The sequence below is a fragment of the Elephas maximus genome, chromosome 13 (genome assembly GCF_024166365.1).
Source record: "Elephas maximus indicus isolate mEleMax1 chromosome 13, mEleMax1 primary haplotype, whole genome shotgun sequence".
Lineage (NCBI taxonomy): Eukaryota > Metazoa > Chordata > Mammalia > Proboscidea > Elephantidae > Elephas > Elephas maximus.
Window position 1 is genome coordinate 26,537,144 of NC_064831.1, and position 21,639 is coordinate 26,558,782.

Here is a 21,639-nt window from a genome sequence, read left to right on the forward strand (position 1 = left end):
GTTTACAAGTCACATTAAAGAGACTTGTTCTGATGGAAAATTCTCCATGGGAACGCTATTTTGAAATCCTGGCTCCTAATTTGGGGTTGTTTGATGTTGGAAGAAGAGGTTAAGAGAAACTGTGGAGTGTTTTTTACTGTATCTCTGATAGAAAAGCAATGCTAAAACGCTATTAATATTTGAAAACATTATCAAATGGTTGAAAAATATAAGCAATAAGCAGAATAAAAAACAGTAAGTAAATGATAGAAATATGAACTGATAATTTTGATTAATTGATTAATGATTTAGTAAATCCCTTCATTAAAAAAGATTCGTTTTCTTTGTGGCTGGAAGAATCCACGAAGACTATACTTCCTGATTTACTAACAAGGAAATAGATGCCAATAGAGTGATCATAATAGTACCTACCTACTTACCTACATACCGACATGGTTGGTACTATTATTATCACAGTTTTATAAACAAGAAAACCAAGTTCAGAGAGTTATGTAACTTGCCTAAAATTATTCAAGTAAAGTGGTGGACCTTTCATGTAAACCCCTTTGTCTCAAGTGCTCTTACCCACTATGAAAATGGGCCTCTTTTCTGGATATAGTTGCCAATTATATTTTAAGTGTTGAAGATTAGTCTTATTTCCTTAGAAACATTTCTATGAAGCTAAGTAAACCAAGATGTCTCTAAAAATCAGGGGTCATGAGGATTTTTATTTTCTTCTTACTTTTTTTAGAGTGTGTGCTAGGGCAGTGAGTCTTAATATCCTGAATATCCCTTTCAGGGTGCTGTCTAATGCAGTTTCTTCATGAACTTGTTGCTATAGAAATGACAAATTTCAGACAATAAGAAACCTTGAAAATGCTGATGTTTGTACTCCAATACTTAAATATTAGAAGCTGTTAACTTTTCTGTAGCATATCCTGATCTTCAGCATTCTCTCCAATCTCTTACACATTTATTGCTTCCTTCCGTTAAAAATGTAATGAACCAGTGTTCAGCCAAACGAGGAGACAGGAAAAAGAACAAATTGTAAATTTGAATCCTCATTGATAAAAATTGTTAAATTTAAGAGATCATTTGGAAGTTAATTCATATCCTATTAGGATTATAAAAGTATAACTAGACATATGCTTATTAACGCTGATACCAAAAAAACAAATCCACTGCCATCGAGTTAATTCCGACTTAGAGCAACTCTATAGGTCTGAGTAGAACTGCCCTATAGGGTTTCCAAGGCTATTAATGCTGATACTAAAGTCAAATCCAGATACACAGGTATAAAAATAGACGTAGCTGTTGATATAAATACGTGTATATATATATACATTTAGATATATATGTACATATATATGTATACTTTTCCCGGTTCTTTATCTCAAATATCCCCCTTTCCCTGTAGAAGAATGGGGAACAGAATTGTATCCAGCCAGTTATAGTTACATTTCATATGGACCTGGAATTGTATTAATGGCAATTCATGGGATATAATTTTTTTTTTTTTTAATGGTTAGGGAATAGCATCTGTGTATACACTTACTACAGTGATTGAGGAAACAATGTGGTAACTAAGGAAGAGCAAGCCATGTAATTGCACTCATTATGTAATGCATTCTCCCTAACCCATACTAAAATTAATGAAATTTAAATTGGTTTTTGATTAACTTTTCAGTTTGTCATACTGTGGTGGCTTGTGTGTTGCTGTGATGCTGGAAGCTTGTTGTTGTTGTTAGGTGCCACTGAGTCAGTTCCGACTCACAGTGACCCTCTGTACAACAAAACAAAATACTGCCTGATCTTGCTCCATCCTCATATCACTGCTCCGCTTGAGCCCATCATTGCAGTCACTGTGTCAATCCGTCTCATAGAGAGTCTTCCTCTGGGAGTTATGCTAATGGTATTTCAAATACCAGCAGGGTGGTACAAGTTTCAGAGGAGCTTCCAGGCTAAGACAAACTAGGGAGAAGGACCTGGAAATCTACTTCCAAAAAAATTGGCCAGTGAAAACCTCATTCACTGAATATCAGTGAATAAACAAATTTGTCTTGGAAGCAGTACAGCCAGAATGCTCCTTAGAAGAAAGGATGGTGAGACTAACATGCTTTGGACAGGAGGGATCAGTCCCTGGAGGACATCATGCTTGGTAAAATAGAAGGTCAGCAAAAAAAAAAAAAAAGGAAGACCCTCAACAAAATGGATTCACACAATAGGCTCAAACATAGCAATGATTGTGAGGATGGTGCAGGACTGGGCACTGTTTTGTTCTGTTGAACATAAGGATGCTAGGAGTTGGAACCTACAGGATGGCACCTAAAAACAACAACAACAATATTGTAATATAGTCTCCTAATAGGAAATCAAAATATTTATAAACCTAAAATTCCCTCTGGCCATTGCTCCTTTTTTTCCCCAGAAGCAAAGATATCCTTCCATATCTTTTCCAATGCATTTATAGGTACACAGGGACTCGTAGAAACTATGTAGTATACTATATAGTTTTTTTTTACTATGCAAGTTATCATACTGTAATCATTCTTGTGCCATTTATTAATTTTTATATCTCAGTAATTTATCCATGTTAGATGTGCCATATAGTCGGTTCCGACTCATAGAGACCCTATAGGACAGAGAGGGGTTCTGCCCCCATTGGGCTTTCAAGGAGAGGCTGGTGGATTTGGACTGCGGATCTTTTGTTTAGCAGAGAAGCTCTATATTTTTCTTTTAATTAATTAATTGTGCTTTAAGCGAAAGCTTACAAATCAAGTCAGTCTCTTATACAAAAAGTTTTACACACCTTGTTATGTACTCCTAGCTCCTCTTCCCATAACGAGACAGCACATTCCTCCTCTCCATCCTGTATTCCCCGTGTCCATTCAACCAGTCCCGTCCCCCCTCTTGCTTCTCATCTCACCTCCAGACAGGAGTTGCCCACATAGTCTCATGCGTCTACTTGAGCCAAGAAGCTCACTCCTCACCAATATCATTATCTGTCTTACAGTACAGTCCAATCCCTGTAGCAGATGAACTCTTAACCACTGTGCCACCAGAGCTCCAATTTTCAATAGCAATGACATATTTCACATTATCTAAATTCCCTTTTACTGTTAGGTATTTAGACCATTTCCATTTATCCCAATTTTTATCAAGGTTGTAAATGTATATCCTTTTGAATGCTTTCTGGGGATATTTCACTAGATTACATGCTGATTCCCTAAATCATCATCAAAATTTGATATGATCTGGTTTTTTCAAAACTTATGAGTATTTCATTATTGTTTAATTTGTATTTCCTTGATTCCAATGAGGTTGAGTATTTTTACATATGCTCATTGGCCAGTTATAATATTCTTTTTGTGGATTGCCTATTCAAATGATTTGCTCTTTTGTAAAATTGGGTGGTTGTTTAAGTTGTTGTTGTATGCTGTCAAGTCGATTCTAACTCAGTGATCAGGCTGAAATCTTTACAGGAGTAGATAAATCAGGTCTTTTCTCCTGCAGAGCCACTGGGTGGGTTTGAACTGCCAACCTTTCCATTAGGAGCCAAGTGGTTAAAAATTGTGTCCCCAAACCAAACCAAACCCATTGCTGTCAAGTTGACTCTGACTATAGCGGCCATATAGGAGGGAGTAGAACTCCCTCGTAGAGTTTCCAAGGAGTGGAGCTGTTGACCTTTTGGTTAGCCCCCAGACTCTTAACCACTGCTCCACCAGGGTTCCTATTGTGCCACCAGGGCTCCTTAAAATCAGGTTACTAATCTTTATTGGTTATTGATATTACTGATTCTGCCACCTTTTAAAACTGTTCATGTGGAGTTTTGTCATACAGAAGTTTCAATGTATTATAATTTTTCTTAATGAATTTGCTACCTTAAAATAACAACAATTATGCTTCCAATATTATTTTCTAGTCTGGTTTAATACCTCTGTATCTTTCAACCATCTGGAATATATATATTTTTTGAATAATGAGGGTTTTTTTTTGTTTTTGTTTTTCAGAAGGACATTTAAATTCTTAACATCTGCTTATGAAAAGGCCATTATTTGACACTGATATGAAATATCAACTTAAACATAGAATAAATGTTAGTATATTTATACTTGTGTGTACTGCCTGTCTTCCCGTCCATCAGTCTGTCTATTCCAACACGGCTTTTCCTGCCATAGCTTTATAGTATACTTCAGTGTTTGTAATCGTATGTCTGTCCTCTTTTTTCTTTTTAACAAGTCAGCCTAACTACTCTGGCTATTTGCTATTTCTGAATTTTTCAATCAACTTTTCACATTCCGTAAGAAATGCTGGACTTTTTATTTTAAATTATTGAATATATTGATTAATTTCAGAAGAACTAGCATCTTTACTATATTGACTTTTCCTAACCTTAAACATGATATATCTCTTTACTTATTTCTGTCTTTTATATCTTCTAATAAAATTCTATTTTCAAGGTCAGGATAGGTGACTCACAGTTAAATGACTATTTAACAGTTTATTAAAAAGTAAATTGTTCTGCTGCTTAGTACTACGGTGATACTTCCAGAGATTTTGCAAGAAATTAGACCACAGGGTGTTAAATTGGCGTCCGTGGATGTAATGCAAATCAATAGTCTATGGACTCCCTGAAATAATACTCTAACGTCTCTGTGTCTGTTACAGGTGGGAACCCATGCAATTCAAAGGGTATTGTTCAGTTGCCAACCCAACCCTTACAAGCATGCTGACAAATTTGAATCAACATATAAGTTTAGTTTTTATAACATTGAGCCTCAAGTTTAGCAGTTTTGTGACACTTTCTAGTGTCTATGGAAAGGGAGTAAGAAAAGTAGTTGTAATATTGTGCATCAAAGAAATATTTTCTTTTAAACAAGAACATTTCAAAACTTGGCTCCACCAGTGTGTAGTGAGCCTGGTAATGAAAGAAAGTGATTCTGTTCAAAGAAATGCAAAGTAGCAAAACAGATGAAGTGAAGAAGAATCTCTGGATGCATTTTTTTCCTAAAGGGTACTGCCATAAGAGGAAGTGTTAGAAAGTGTGACAAAAGGGCAAAAACAAGAAAACCCATGGCTTAGACTAAAAAGTGAACCGAGAAATAAGGTAAATTCCAGGAAACCATAACTGTCCTGGATGCCCATGCAATGGAGAAACCCCTCTCCCCAAAGGTCTCCTTATTGCTCTTTCTTTTCTTTCCCTCATTTTTTTTTTTTTATTTGAGGAAATGTTCTGAAGGCACTTTCTGGAATTGTGACCCAGAGGTTGAATATTTAAAATAATGAGCCGATTGAAGTCTAATGGCATAGCTGAACTTTCAGGATTTAGCTCAATGCTAGACCCTGGAAAGGGCTGAGAATATATAATGCCCTTCCTGCCCCTAAAGAACAGATGGGATGCTGTTTTATACTGAAATTTCATTTCAAAATTTACCTGAAAATAAATGTTTCGTCTTTTAATTGTTCACCCTGTTGTTCATGTTAAGTGTTCAGATTTGGAATTTATCACAATTGCAATTAATTAACTATTTTGCCATTACTGTTATTATTTGTCTGTTCTAATGAACTAACTATACATGCGAATAGAGATATCTATTTTATTCATTGCTGTGCCCCTTACTCAGAGTAGAGTGAGTGCATTGTAGTTAAATAACAGGAAAATATATATTATATATACAAAATGAATGACTGAAAATAAATCAATAATTACATACAATTCTAATGTTTCAGATATATTAACCTGTACCTCTAAACTCAATCCCACAGAAGCCATGGGACATGAAAACGTCACAGAATTTATCCTCCTGGGACTTTTTAGTGATGAGAGCACAAAGGCTGCCTGCTTTGTGCTGTTCTCACTTTGCTATATTGCCATTCTCTCAGGAAACCTGCTCATTCTTCTTACCACCAAGGGCAGCCACCTCAGTGAGCAGCCCAAGTACTTTTTCCTCAGCTACCTGTCCTTCATGGATGTCTGCTTCACCTCCACAGTGGCCCCCAAACTGATCACGGGCTTGCTGACCCAGCAGAAGACCATCTCCTACAACAGCTGCATGGCCCAGATGTTTTATGCCCACTTCTTTGGCACCACTGAGATCTTCATTTTGGTAGCCATGGCCTATGATCGCTATGCAGCCATCTGCAGACCCCTTCACTACATGGTCATCATGAGCAGACAGGTGTGCTATGTCCTGGTGATTGCCTCTATTATCGGAGCATTTATCCATTCCATCCTGCAAGTATTGATTATGATTGAACTTCCTTTCTGTGGTCCCAATCAGATAGACCACAATTTCTGTGATGTATTCCCAGTGTTGAAGCTGGCCTGCACAGACACTAGTTTGCTGGTAATTGTGATCATCACCACAACAGGGATGTCGTCCATTTTGACCTTTGTCACCTTGGTTATTTCTTACATCATCATCCTGTTCACCCTGAGGACCTGCTCCTCTGAGGGTCGCCGCAAAGCCCTCTCCACCTGCGGCTCGCACATCACTGTGGTGTTGATGTTCTTCTTGCCCCTCATCTTCACCTATGTCCCTACAGCTGATTCTGTCAGTGACGACGAGGTGCTTGCCCTATTTTACACTATGATTGCTCCCATGTTCAACCCCCTCATCTATACACTGAGAAACATAGACATGAAGAATGCCATGAAGAAAGTGTGGTGCCAAAGCAAGCTGTTTGAAGGGAAATGATGACCTTGTTAGTAAGTCCTTTTCATGATCTTATTCTTGCCACGGAAACCCTAGTGGCGTAACAGTTAAGAGCTACAACTGCTAACCAAAAGGTTGGCAGTTTGAATCCACCAGGCGCTCCTTGGAAACCCTATAGGGCAATTCTACTCTGTCCAATAGGGTTGCTATGAGTCAGAATTGACTCGACGGCAATAGGTTTTTGTTTTTTTTATTCTTGCCACAGCATAATTAATGTTGACCAATGCAGCAGGTACAGAGAGGTGACGTTCAGTCATCTAAAGTTGCAAGCCTTGATGACAGGATACCTGTTTGCCGCTCTCTTTCTGGACTTCACTTCTCTGACTCTCTTCAAAAGAAGTGAATCAGATGATCTCCAGGGCCATTTTAGCTCAGACATTCTGGAACTTATTCTGCTCTTCATGTTTCCAGACACAGTGGGCATTATTACACTTTTATCAGGGCAGATTATAAAGACTGCATGATTTGGAAGTTATGAGTGCTTTAGGAAACAGATATCTTGACTGAGACAACTTTCATAGATAGAGACAGGTCCTAGGCATTTCCATTTTTTGAGGTTTCCATTACAATAAGAAATAAAGCAATGATAAAAAAATTTTTGAAACTGTTACATATTTTAACTATTTACACTGAACAAATTATGCAATATACTATAATTGTATTATTCACATTATACTGTACTTCTGAAGTCACTGTAATTAATTCTGACTCATTCTGTTATACGTAAGGTCACCATGAATTGGAGCTGACTCCATGATAACTAACCACAATAGCAACTCGATATGAATTATGTTCCAGTAATTAGAAGTTTCAAGTTGGATGACGAACATCTCTTTTTTTTTTTTTCAATTTTATAAACCTACTTCTCACTTATCAATTACCTCATTTTCAGACATTTCACATTTACAACATTGTAAAAAAATCTACCATCGACTATTTTGTCCATTAACAACAGATGTCTGACAGTAACGAATGCCAAAGTGAGAGGCAAGAGTAACACTGGCTATGATGTTAAGGTTGTATGTCAACTTGGCTGGGCTATGATTCTCAGTGGTTTGGCAGATGATATGACCTTGCTTGCTGAAGGTGAAGAGGGCTTGAAGCACTTACTGATGAAGATCAAAGACCACAGCCTTCAGTATGAATTACACCTCATTATAAAGAAAATATAAATCCTCACAACTGGACCAACAAGCAACATCATGATAAATGGAGAAAATATTTAAATTGTCAAGGATTTCATTTTACTTGGATCCATAACCAACACTCATAGAAGAAGCAGTCAAGAAGTCAAAGGAGGCGAAGCCAAGATGACGAAATAGTGAGATGATTCTGGCGAGCCCTCTTTACAAAAAAGACCCAACAAAACAAGTGAAATGAGTATATTTGTCACAAGCTGGGAGCCCTGAGCTTCGAAGGGAAGCTTAGAAAACGAACTGAGGAGTAGGGGGAGGAAGAGACCATTCAGAAGCAGAGAGCAGTTACCAGATCTGAATCATGGAGAGCCATCAGGCACCATTCCTGGAGTGGCAGCAGTGGGCTGGTACTAGCATTCGGCTACAGTTTCCTCAGGGAGAAGCAGCCAGCCACACAGCCTACTCACACCTCTGGAACTTGAGAAAAATGGCACTCTTGGCAAAAGCTAAGTATATTTTACCACGCTCCCCCACCTCTAAGCCTGCTTCAGCAGCTGAATTCCCTGGGCCTGAGATAGGCCCTGTTGAGCACCTAGAGCCATCCTTCCAGCCTTGGAGAAGGAATAAATTTGCAACTGGGGGAAAAGATAATTTGCCAGCTCCACTGACCAGGAGAGCTCAGGACAGAAGCAGCTCCTGTGCTGGCATAAATGGTCCATAGACTTTGAGCAAATTTCCATTCTGCATGGACTTTTATGAGCCTATTTTGGGAGAATAGGCCCTTGTTGGCAGACTCCAACCGTTTCAGCTGTGAAAAGGAGAGGGGGGTGTTTGATGTTTGACATTGCTTTGCCTGTTAAACAAGGTCCTCACCTACTCACATCGGGGACCTAAGGACTGGTAGTTCCACTCAGGTCACCCAGCCACCCATGAGAGGGGTCCAAGGATAACTGGTATCCCCAGTCCTTACAACCAAAAACTCAATAGAAAGTCAGAGGAGCAGAATTGAGCAAGTACAAGCTAGAATTTCTGAACTCGAAGATAAATCACTTGGCACTAATATATTTGAAGAAAAATCAGATAAAAGAATTTTTAAAAATGAAGAAACCTTAAGAATCATGTGGGACTCTACCAAGAGAAATAACCTAAGAGTGATTGGAGTACCAGAACAGGGAGGGATAACAGAAATTACAGAGAGAATTGTTGGCATAAAACTTCCCTGATATCATGAAAGATGAGAAGATATCTATCCGAGATACTCATTGAACTCCACATAAAGTAGATCTTAAAAGAAAGTCACCAAGACGTATTATAATCAAACTTGCCAAAACCAAGGATAAAGAGAGAATTATAAGAGCAGCAAGGGATAAATGAAAAGTCATCTACACAAGACAGCCAATAAGAATAACCTTGGACTAGTCAGTAGAAACCATGCAGGCAAGAAGGCAACGGGATAACATATTTAAAAAATTGAAGGAGAAACACTGCCTGCCAAGAATCATATATCCAGCAAAAGTGTCTCTTAAATATGAAGGTGAAATAAAGATATTTCCAGATAAACACAAGTTTAGGGAGTTTGTAAGAACCAAACCAAAACTACAAGAAATACTAAAGGGAGTTCTTTACTTAGAAAATCCATAATATCAGGTATCAACCCTAGACTAGAACACTGGGCAGAGAAATCAGAAATCAACCCAGGCAGGGAAATCCAAAAAAATAAAGCAAGATTATAAAAAATAAAAAAAACCCAAAACAGGGTAACAGTAATGTTATTACATAAAAGAAGACAACATTAAAATAATAAAGGGGGACTAAGAAATGTAATCATACACCTTCCATATGGAGAGGAAGATACGGCGATACAAAGAAACAAAAGTTAGTTTTAAATAAGGTAACCACAAAGAATACAAACTGTCCTACTCATCAAAATAAAATACAAGGGAAAAATACAGAATCAGCAGAAACTAAATCAACAACAACAAATATGAGGACAGGACAATAAATAAAGAAAATCTACTCAGCACATAAAATCAAGTGGGGAAAAGAAACTGTCAACTACACACAAAAAAAGACATCAAAATGATAGCACTAAATTCATACCTATCCATAATTACCCTGAATGTAAATGCATAAATTCACCAATAAAGAGACAGAGAGTGGCAGAATGGATTAAAAAACAACATCCGTCTATATGTTGCATACAAGAGACACACCTTAGACTTAGAGACACAAACTAAAACTCAAAGGATGGGAAAAAATATATCAACCAAACGACAATCAAAAAAGAGCAGGAGTGGCAATATTAATTTCTCACAAAGTAGACTTTAAAGTTAAATCCATCAGAAAGGATAAGGAAGGACACCATATAATGATTAAAGGGACAATATACCAGGAGGATACAACCATATTAAATATTTATGCACCCAATGACAGGGCTGCAAGATAGATAAAACAAACTCTATCAGCAGTGAAAAGTGAGATAGACAGCTCCACAATCATAGTAGGAGACTTCAACACACCACTTTCGGTGAAGGACAGGACATTCAGAAAAAAGCTCAATAAAGACACAGAAGATCTAAATGCCATAATCAACCAACTTGACCTCATACACGTATACAAAATACTCCACCCAACAGCAACCAAGTATACTTTCTTTTCTAGTGCACATGGAACATTCTCTAGAATAGACCACATATTAGGTCATAAAGCAAGCCTTTGCAGAATCCAAAACTTTGAAATATTACGAAGCATCTTCTCTGACCATAAGGCCACAGAAGTAGAAATCAGTAACAGAAAAAGCAGGGAAAAGAGATCAAACACTTCGAAACTGAATAATACTCTGCTCAAAAAAGACTGGGTTATAGAAGACATTAAGGATGCAATAAAGAAATTCATAGAATCCAATGAGAATGAAAACATTTCCTATCAGAACCTTTGGGACACAGCAAAACCAGTGTTCAGAGGCCAATTTATATCAATAAATGCACATGTACAAAAAGACAAAAGGGCCAAAATCAAAGAAGTATCCCTACAACTTGAATAGAGAGAGCAACAAAAGAAACCCACAGACACCAGAAGAGAGCAGATAAGAAAAATTAGAGCAGAACTAAATGAAACAGAAAAACAACTGAAAGAATTAATACCACCAAAAGCTGGTTTTTTGAAAAAATCAACAAAATTGATAAACCATTGGCCAAACTGACAAAAGAAAAACTGGAGAGGAAACAAATAACCTGAATAAGAAATGAGATGGGCGATATTACAACAGAACCAACTGAAATTAAAAAAATCATATCAGATTACTATGAAAAACTATACTCAAATTTGAAAACCTAGAAGAAATGGATGAATTCCTAGAAACACATTACCTACTTAAACTAACATAAACAGAAGTAGAACAATTAAATAGACCCATAACAAAAGAAGAGATTGAAAAGGTAATCAAAAAAACTCCCAACAAAAAAAGCCCTGGTCTGGATGGCTTCACTGCAGAGTTCTACCAAACTTTCAGAGAAGAGTTAACACCGCTACTACTAAAGGTATTTCAGAGCATAGAAGAGAACAGAATACTACCAAACTCATTCAATGAAGCCACCATCTCCCTGATACCAAAACCAGGTAAAGACACCACGAGAAGAGAAAATTATAGACCTTTATCCATCATGAATGTAGATGCAACAATCCTCAACAAAATTCTAGCCAATAGAATTCAACAACATATCAAAAAAATAATTCACCATGACCAAGTGGGATTCATACCAGGTATGCAGGGATGGTTCAACATTAGAAAAACAATTAATGTAATCCACCACAAAAATAAAACAAAAGACAAGAATCACACGATTCTATCAATTGATACAGAAAAGGCATTTCACAAAGTTCAGCACTCATTCATGATAAAAACTCTAAGCAAAAGAGGAATAGTAGGAAAACTCCTCAGCATAATAAAGGGTATTTATACAAAGCCAACGGCCAACATCACTCTAAATGGAGAGAGCCTGAAAACATTCCCACTGACATTGGAAACCACACAAGGGTGCGCTTTATCATCACTCTTATTCAACATTGTGCTGGAAGTCCTAGCCAGAGCAATTAGGCTAGATAAAGAAATAAAGGGCATCCAGATTGGCACGGAAGAAGTAAAAGTATCTCTATTTGCAGATGACATGATCTTATACACAGAAAACCCTAAGGAATCCTCCAGAAAACTACTGAAACTAATAGAAGAGTTCAGCAGAGTATCGGGATACAAGATAAACATACAAAATTAGTTGGATTCCTCTACACCAACAAAAAGAACATCAAAGAAGAAATCGCCAAATGAATGCCATTTAGAGTAGCCCCCAAGAAGATAAAATACTTAGGAGTAAATCTTACCAGAGATGTAAAAGGCTTATACAAAGAAAACTACAGTACACTTCTGCAAGAAACCAAGAGACTTATATAAGTGGAAGAACATACCTTGCTCGTGGATAGGAAGACATAACATTATAAAAATATCTATCCTACCAAAAGAGATCTATACATTTAATGCAATTCTGATCCAAATCCCAAGAACATTCTTTAATGAGATGGAGAAACAAATCACCAACTTCATATGGAAGGGAAAGAGGCCCCAGATAAATAAGGCATTACTGAAAAAGAAGAACAAAGTGGGAGGCCTTACTTCAACTGATTTTAGAACCTATTATACTGCCACAGTAGGCAAAACAGCCTGGTACTGGTACAACAAAAGATACATGGACGAGTGGAACACAATTGAGAACCCAGACATAAATCCATCCAAAACAGTTAATGGGAAAAAGACAGTCTTTTTAACAAATGGTGCTGGCATAACTGGATATCCATCTGCAAAAAAATGAAACAAGGCCCATACCTCACTCCGTGCACAAAAACTAACTCAAAATGGATCAAAGACCTAAATATAAAATCTAAAATGATAAAGATCATGGAAGAAAAAATAGGGACAACGTTAGGAGCCCTAATACGTGGCATAAACAATATACAAAACATTACAATCCACAAACACCAGAAGAGAAACCAGATAACTGGGAGCTCCTAAAAATCAAACACCTATGTTCATCCAAAGACTTCACCAAAAGAGTAAAAAGACTACCGACAGGCTGGGAAAAAGTTTTTAGCTATGACTTTTCTGATCAGTGCCTGATCTCTAAAATCTACCAAACCCAAAAAACCAAACCCACTGCCGTCGAGTCGATTTTGACTCATGGTGACTCTATACCACAGAGGAGAACTGCCCTATAGAGCTTCCAAGAAGTGCCTGGCGGATTCAAACTGCTGACCTCTTGGTTAGCAGCAGTGGTACTTAACCACTACGCCACCAGGGTTTCCCTAAAATCTACATGATATTCTACATGATACTGCAAAAACTCAACTGCAAAAAGACAAATAACCCAATTAAAAAATGGGCAAAAGATACGAATAGACACTTCACTAAAGAAGACATTCAGGTAGCTAACAGATATATGAGGAAATGTTCATAATCATTAGGCATTAGAGAAATGCAGATCAAAACTACAATGAGATTTCATCTCACTCCAACAAGGCTGGCATTAATCCAAAAAACACAAAATAATAAATGTTGGAGAGGCTGTGCAGAGATTGGAACACTTCTATACTGCTGGTGGGAATGTCAAATGGTACAACCACTTTGGAAATCGATTTGGCACTTCCTTAAAAAGCTAGAACTACCATACCATGCAGCAATCCCACTTCTTCGAAGATATCTTAGAGAAATAAGAGCCTTTACACAAACAGATATATGCACACCCATGTTCATTGCAGCACTGTTTACTATACCAAAAAGATGGAAGCAACCAAGGTGCCCATCAACAGATGGATGGATAAATAAAGTATGGTGTATTCACACAATGGAATACTAGGCATTGATAAAGAACAGTGAGGAACCTGTGAAACATTTCATAACATGAAGGAACCTGGAAGGCATTATGCTGAGTGAAATTAGTCAGTTGCAAAAGGACAAATATTGCACAAGACCACTATTGTAAGAACTTGAGAAATAGTTTAAACCGAGAAGAAAACATTCTTTTGTGGTTACAAGAGGGTGGAGGGAGGGAGGGTGGGAGAGGGGCATTCACTAATTAGGTAGTAGATAATAACTACTTTAGGTGAAGGGAAAGACAGCACACAAAACAGGGCAGGTCGGCACAGTTGGACTAAACCAAAGCAAATAAGTTTCCTAAATAAACTGAATGCTTCGAAGGACAGCGTAGCAGGGGCAGGGGACTGGGGACCATGGTTTCAGGGGACATCTAAGTCAACTGGCATAATAAAATCTATTAAGAAAACATTCTGCATCCCACTTTGACGAGTGGCATCTGGGGTCTTAAATGCTGGCAAGCAGCCATCTAAGACGCATCAATTGGTCTCAATCCACCTGGATCAAAGGAGAATGAAGAACACCAAGGACACAAGGCAATTACAAGCCCAAGAGACAGAAAGACTACATCATCCTGAGACCAGAAGAACTAGATGGTGCCAGGCTACAATCGATGACTGCCCTGACAGGGAACACAAGAGAGAACCCCTGAGGGAGCAGGAGAGCAGTGGGATGTGGACCCCAAATTCTCATAAGACCAGACTTAATGGTCTGAGACTAGAAGGACCCTGGTGGTCATGGTCCCCAAACCTTCTGTTGGCCCAGGACAGGAACCATTCCCGAAGCCAACTCTTCAGACATGGATTAGACTGGACAATGGGTTGGAGAGGGATGCTGGTGAAGAGTGAGCTTCTTGGATCAGGTGGACACTTGAGACTATGTTGGCATCTCCTGCCTGGAGGGGAGGTGAGAGGGTGGAAGGGGCTAGAAGCTGGCGAAATGGACATGAAAAGAGAGAGTGGAGGGAGAAAGCGGGCTGTCTCATTCGGGGGAGAGTAATTGGGAGTGTGTAGCAAGGTGTATATGGGTTTTTGTGTGAGAGGCTGACTTGATTTGTAAACTTTCACTTAAAGCACAATAAAAATTATATTAAAAAAAAAAAAGATGTACCCTTGACCTATAATAGTCCACCTTGAACTGGTATTTTTACCACAATCTCAGAAACATAAGGTTTTTTGAAACGATTTAACTCCATTCCCAGTTTTTGAGCTAGGTTCAGCATAGCTTTAATTTATCTCTGTTATTTGGACAAATATCTTGAGGTGGAGATCATCTCCCTCTCTGGCTGCACTTTGTCACCTAAGGGTTTACTTTGTCTTTCTGGCCCAGATCCCCAAATCACTGCCCCCCACCCCCAACTCATAAAGAAGTCCTTGTGGGAAATTAGATGATCTGTTGGGGATCTTTTTAAGAATATCTCATTTTCTTCATTGTGGATTTTTTTCTAAATATTTTTCCATCGATTCTTGAAAATTGAGTTACTACCTCTTTAAACATCTCTTTTCACTCTTTTCAAATCCAGGAACATGACTGAATATGGTTCTTCTTTTTACTCTATTTCCAATGTGTCTTAATGTCCCTTTACTTTTTGTATCTCCTTACCTCTCTATTCCGTGTTCTTAGTAATTTATTAATATCTAAAATTCAGTTTGCTGATTCTTTCTTAAGGTGTAATTACTCTGTTATATCCATCAGCTTTCTAATTAAAATAATCTATTTTTTTATTTTTAAGGTAATTTGTCTTTTAACAAATTGGACAATTGTGAGACTATCTTGTATCATGTTTTTAAAATTATTACTTATGTAATAAACATATTCATACTATATTTCGTTTCTGATAACTCTAATAAATGCAGTTCTATTATGCAATATGCTGCTTACAGTCTATTTTTTTGTCCTGTATTTAGTGCTTTTTTTAATTGTGAAAGCATAATTTTGGGATAAAAAGTAAAATACTTTTTCTTTTATTTTGTTGTTGTTAGATGCCATCAAGTAGGTTCTGACTCATAGTGACCCTACTTAACAGCAGAATGAAACACTGCCCTGTCTTGTACCATCCCCACAATCACCACTATGTGTGAGCCCATCAGTGTAGTCATTGTGTCAATCCATCTCATTGAGGGTCTTCCACTTTTTCACTGACCTGTTACCTTACTAGGTATGGTGTCTTTTATTTAGGTCTATCCATATAATCATGTTTAATCCTGCAATTATGACAGGAATAGGAGCCCCAGGAAGGATCTCACTCTTTATGATGTGTGTGTATGTGTGTGCATGTGTGTGTGTGTGCCTATGTGTAAAAATCGAGTGTTAGCCTGACCTCTTAAAATTTCTTCTTTATCTGGACCCACTGTCTTTATTTGGAGCCCTGGTGGTACAGTCATTAAAAGCTCAGGCTGCTAAGCAAAATGTCGGCAGTTTGATTCCATCATCGGCCCCTTGGAAACCCTATGGGGTAGTTCTATTCTGTCCTACAGGGTTGCTATGAGTCAGAATCAACACGATGGCAACGGGTTTGGTTTGGTTTGGTTTGGTTTTATCTTTATTTGGAGGCCCTGAAGTACATTTTTTTTTTTCCTTCTCAATACCCTAATGTAGAACTTTCCTTGTTTTACTTAATATGCCAAGCAACTCCATATGTTATTCTAAGGATCCCATTTTATAATATTTCTCAATGGTGATTTCCTATGTGTTAATCTTGCTAATGTAACCTGATGATCTCTCCACGGCAATGTTTTCTGAGCTACATTGTGTAAACTACCTTTCCTAGAGCCTTCCTGCCTCCACCTCCTTTTACTTCTGAGCACTTTTCTATGTTTGACAGGTTGGTTGAAATTCATCAGCATATGCCATACCCCATCACATAGATCCTAGAAACATCAGAAGTTTCACATATTTCTAAGCCTTTTTTTCTATTCTTCCTACGTATAACTTTTTTTTTCCTTTCGTATATCTTTTATTTTGTGTCAGTAATATATTAGAGAAGAGTATTAACACAAGGACACAATAACTGTCTTAAATTTTTAAGTCTTAATTACAAATTAAATTTATTTTATTAAATTAAATTTACAAAGCCATAGAAAACATATATTCACCAAAGACATGTTTCAAAATATTCACAGCAGCACTAGTCATGTATAGCAATAAGATAATGAATAAATTAATTGTCATATAGTTATACAATGAGATACTCTATATCAATGAAAAGAAATAATCAGAAAATACACACGAATCAAGAGTCAATCTCATAAAACTTACCTCAAAAAGCCTGACACTAAAGAGTACAATCTGTATCATTCCTTTGCCAAAAAGTACAAAAACAGATAAAACTAATTTATGATCTTAGAGATAAAGAGAGCGGTTATCTTTGGTATACAGTGCTTTAAAAATTGGCATGGGAAGGCCATCTAACTGGTAATTTTTGACTCCTGATCTGGGTGCTAATTACATGATCGTGCCTAGCTTGTGAAAATTAATGAGCTGAGCATGCATGATATTTGCAATTTTCTATATTTGTAGTTCAGTAAAATGTTTTCAAAATTTGAAGGTGCTTAATTCATAGCATTTTAAGACATGAAAAAATTACATAATCTGTTTATCTCTTTCCCTATAAGGTCAAATAGGTGATATAATCTTCTACCTTTAAGAAACTGGTTATTTCATATTATATGAACCCAACCTTAAAGATTAAGTCAGATAGCCAAAAAAAAAAAAAAAAAAAAACCCTGTTGCCAGTCAAGTTGATTCCAACTCATAGCGACCCTATATGACAGAGTAGAACTACTCCATAGGGTTTTCAAGGAGTGGTGGATGTATTCAAACTGCCAACCTTTTGGTTAGCAGCCAAGCTCTTAACCACTGAGCAACCAAGGTAGAATATAGATAAGAATAATGCTCAATTTCTTGATAACATGCCATACAGAAGCATAAAAATACAGAAAGGATATGTCCTCTGGTTGCTCTCTCCAAACAGTAAGTCAGAACAGATGATGGGAATGAATCTTATTCATAGGTGTGGTTCCGGGGGACCAAAGACTGAGAAGCAGGAACGCTTCTAAAAAGTTACTTTCCCTCCAAGAGCATTTGATGGCACCAAACTTTCCTCATGGCATTCTTCATCTCCATGTTTCTCAGTGTGTAGATCAGAGGGTTGAACATGGGAGCAAAGATAGTGTAGAAAACAGCAAACACTTTATCTTCTGGAAAAGTTATGGCTGGTCTAACATAAATGAATAATGCAGGAGCAAAAAACAGGATCACCACTGTTATGTGAGAACTGCAAGTGGCAAGAGCTTTACTTGCGGCTCTCTGCAGAGTATCCTCTGAGGGTGTAGTATATAAAAAAATAAGATAACGTCAAGATAACAAAAGTCAACAAAGCAATTAGGCCTGAATTTCCAATGACTAAGAGGCCTATGGTGTGTGTATTAGTGCAGGCCAGTGTCGGAAAAGGATACACATCACAGAAGTAGTGATCTGTCTCACTGGGGCCACAGAAGGGTAAGAAGACACTGTGAAGAAACTGGCTTAGTGTATAAATCCCCCATTACAACAAGCTATGATGATTTTGTTACACCTCTGCCTGCTCATGATGACAGTGTAGTGCAGGAGCTTACAGATGGCTACATAGTAGTCATAGGCCATCCCTGTGAGGATGAAGATCTCAGTGCCTCCAAAGAAATGTGTGGTAAAGAGCTGTGTCATGCAGTTATTATAGGAAATGGTCTTCCTTTCTGCCAGTAGGTCAGTCATTAGTTTGGGGGTCACAGTGGATGTGTAGCAAAGGTCAGAGAGAGAGAGGTAATTAAGGAAGAAATACATGGGTTGGTCAATTAGATGACTGCATGTGATAGAAATTATTATGAGCAAGTTTCGCATCCAAATAGCAATATAGCAAAATAAAAATAATGCAAAGCAGAAGATTTCAATATTTTTGCTTTGAGAAAGTCCCAAGAGAATAAATACAGCGATGTTATTTTTCCCCCCTCCCCATGGTCTAGTGTACACAGAATACATAAGTCACTTGAAATGACTTAATTCCTGAGCCCATATTTAGAAGTGTTTTTTGAGGAGAGTGGGGATCATATTCTCTTCAAGGAACACTGAATTGACTTGGTACAGTTGTCTTCTTTTAAGTGTCATTGAGAATAAAAATCAAATTTTCATTTAAAATGGCTCTCTAGTAACACTCTATGTGAACACATACTAGATAATTTCCATTAAGTCTTCCAGAAAATTGTGATCCATTCAAACCTAAGTAGACATGAATGTCCTTAACCAATCAAACTTTTATTTTTAGGTAATGTCTATTTCCAAAGCCTAATGTGATATATAATAATATCTGGAAAGTATATAACTCTTACCATCTTTGACTAAAAATTTAAGGAAATAAGTTATATAGCTATTATTTTTTTAATTGTGTACAAGAGAATGTGATGTTTAAGCTTTCTTACTAATGGAATATAAAAAATAAAATAAAAAAGAATATACATTACCTTAAATCCATTTTCAAGCGAGGAAGCATAAAAAATAAAACCTAAGTAAATCTATAGATAAGTATTTAAAAATGAAAGCCAATAGGCTTATGTCAACATTTTTTGAAACATTTTGATGTTACCTGCTTTCTTATTTATGTGTTTCCTTAGTGCTTTAGTGAGAAGTATGTGTTGATATTTTAAAATGCAAGAATGTTTAGTCCTTCAGTTAAATCAATGAAAACAGTAAACTTGAATGGACTACCAAATAAACCCAGGAGTAAATTCCTTTAGAGGACTAAGCAGAAGAGAGTGTTATATTAAAGTTTTACCCTCAATGCAGTTTATTATATTTGACAAGTCAAACTGCTCTTAGCCTTCTGACTGGAGGTATGTCCTTTTTCCCACATTTGTCCAATACAATCTTTTTGTCCAGATCCATTAACTGCCCAGATAATGACCACCTGATCCAGAAAATGTGATTTCTAAGGATATAACAATTTGAGACATGTGCTCTAGACTTTGCATTGTGCCATAATGTCCTTTTATCTTGGGTGCTGATCATTTTATCTGTTAGAATATGAGTGAAATGGGAAAACTTGCCGTGTCTTTAAAATATGATCTTTGTGACATTAAATAATGGAATATAAAGCTGCTTTTTTTTTATATAAATTCTAGAGATATTAATGGTACATATTATTACCTAAATATTAGTGAAAACATTTCAGTAAGCTTGACTCTGAGCAAATAAAATATCACTTAGAAATGTGAAATTATTTTGAGTCCAAAATTTCTCAATCCATTAATGAACTCTCTTCCTTTCACCAACGGTAGGTTTTAATTGAAAGCGAGGAAAGTAATATATGAGTAGTGTGACTCTCACCAATTGTCCCATGCATTTATCAGTATGTCATACTGTGGGGGCTTGTATGTTGCTGTGATTCTAGAAGGTATGCCACTGGTATTCAAATACCAGCAGGATCACCGATGGTGGACAGGTTTCAGCTGACCTTCCAGACTAAGACAGACTAAGAAGAAAGACCCGGTGGTTTATTTTTTAAAAGAATTAGCCAGTGAAAACCATCAATTAACAAAAATGACATCAAACCACTGGAAACATTGTTGTAGAGTGTGACCAAATCTGATGTGAACTTAGGTTGTTAGAATCATGGATATTGATTAAAAAAATGACACTAGCTATATGTTTCATTAAAGTCATAATTTTAAGTCAAAATTCCTACAATTAGTCTTTACTGGTAATGCTCGAATTCTCTTACTTTTTCAGCCCTAGTCTTGTACCTGACTTCTCAATCAAATCCTACTTAAATTTTCTCCTCAACTCTTCCTTTTACTGATTAAGTTAACATTGCCACTCATACAATAAATAATCACATTGTAATAGCAATGGAACTATAAGACTAAGATCCTAATTTTCTTAGTGGAATTGTAAGAACTAAAATTAGATTAAGGAAAAATTATTGAGAAATAGATTTTAACTGTTCCAAAATCAGACTACAGTAATACTCTGCCTGTAAGTAAGACAGGCTATTTCTTTTTTATTTGAATAAAATAACAATACTGAATATACTCCTGGTTTGAATTATTCTTAAAATATAAATAGCTTATTATATTTAGAGTTTTCATAGAGAATAACATATATGGGATCCAAAACCTGCCTGAAACATGCACATTATCTCCCACAAGCATATTAAGGGCCCTAAATGAAATTAAGCCTCTAAGGAAAGTAAGGCTGGGAATGTTCTCTGGCAAGCCAGTTAATCAATCTGTCTGCGTTTATCAATGAAAACAAAATTTCTAATAATTAGGCACATTTATGCTTTTGAAACTGTATGGGTTTGCTAAAAATATTTCCTGAATCTCTAGTTGTCTTGGTTCAGAAGACTACATTCAGCTGACGCTCAATTTCCCTACTTGGCAATCCTTGTTCGTTCAAATTCCTCCCAGACATAGGAACACATGTTTAACTGATGTATATTACCAGTAAAAATCTAACATTTCTTCATAGTGTAGGGGGGATCCCTGGTCGTATTTCTTAATTCAGCCACTAACTTAAAATGTTATCTTTGCAAGCCGCTTAATTTCTTTTTTTTTTTTATTAACTTTTATTGAGCTTCAAGTGAACGTTTACAAATCAAGTCAGACTGTCACATATAAGTTTATATACACCTTACTCCGTACTCCCACTTGCTCTCCCCCTAATGAGTCAGCCCTTCCAGTCTCTCCTTTCGTGACAATTTTGCCAGCTTCCAGCTCTCTCTATCCTCCCATCCCCCCTCCAGACAGGAGATGCCAACACAGTCTCAAGTGACCACTTGATATAATTAGCTCACTCTTCATCAGCATCTCTCACCTCCCCACTGTCCAGTCCCTTTCATGTCTGATGAGTTGTCTTC

General features: G+C 37.0%; 1 protein-coding gene and 1 pseudogene across 1 annotated transcript; one reads left to right on the forward strand and one right to left on the reverse strand.

Annotated features, from left to right (window-relative positions):
* Positions 1 to 5,750: 5,750 nt before the first annotated feature.
* On the forward strand, positions 5,751 to 6,677 carry LOC126057314 (olfactory receptor 4P4-like). The gene has a single exon (XM_049852807.1). The coding sequence runs from the start codon at positions 5,751 to 5,753 to the stop codon at positions 6,675 to 6,677; it is 927 nt and encodes a 308-aa protein (XP_049708764.1).
* Positions 6,678 to 17,813: 11,136 nt separating this feature from the next.
* On the reverse strand, positions 17,814 to 18,767 carry LOC126057315 (olfactory receptor 4P4-like; annotated as a pseudogene).
* Between the last annotated feature and the right edge of the window lie 2,872 nt (positions 18,768 to 21,639).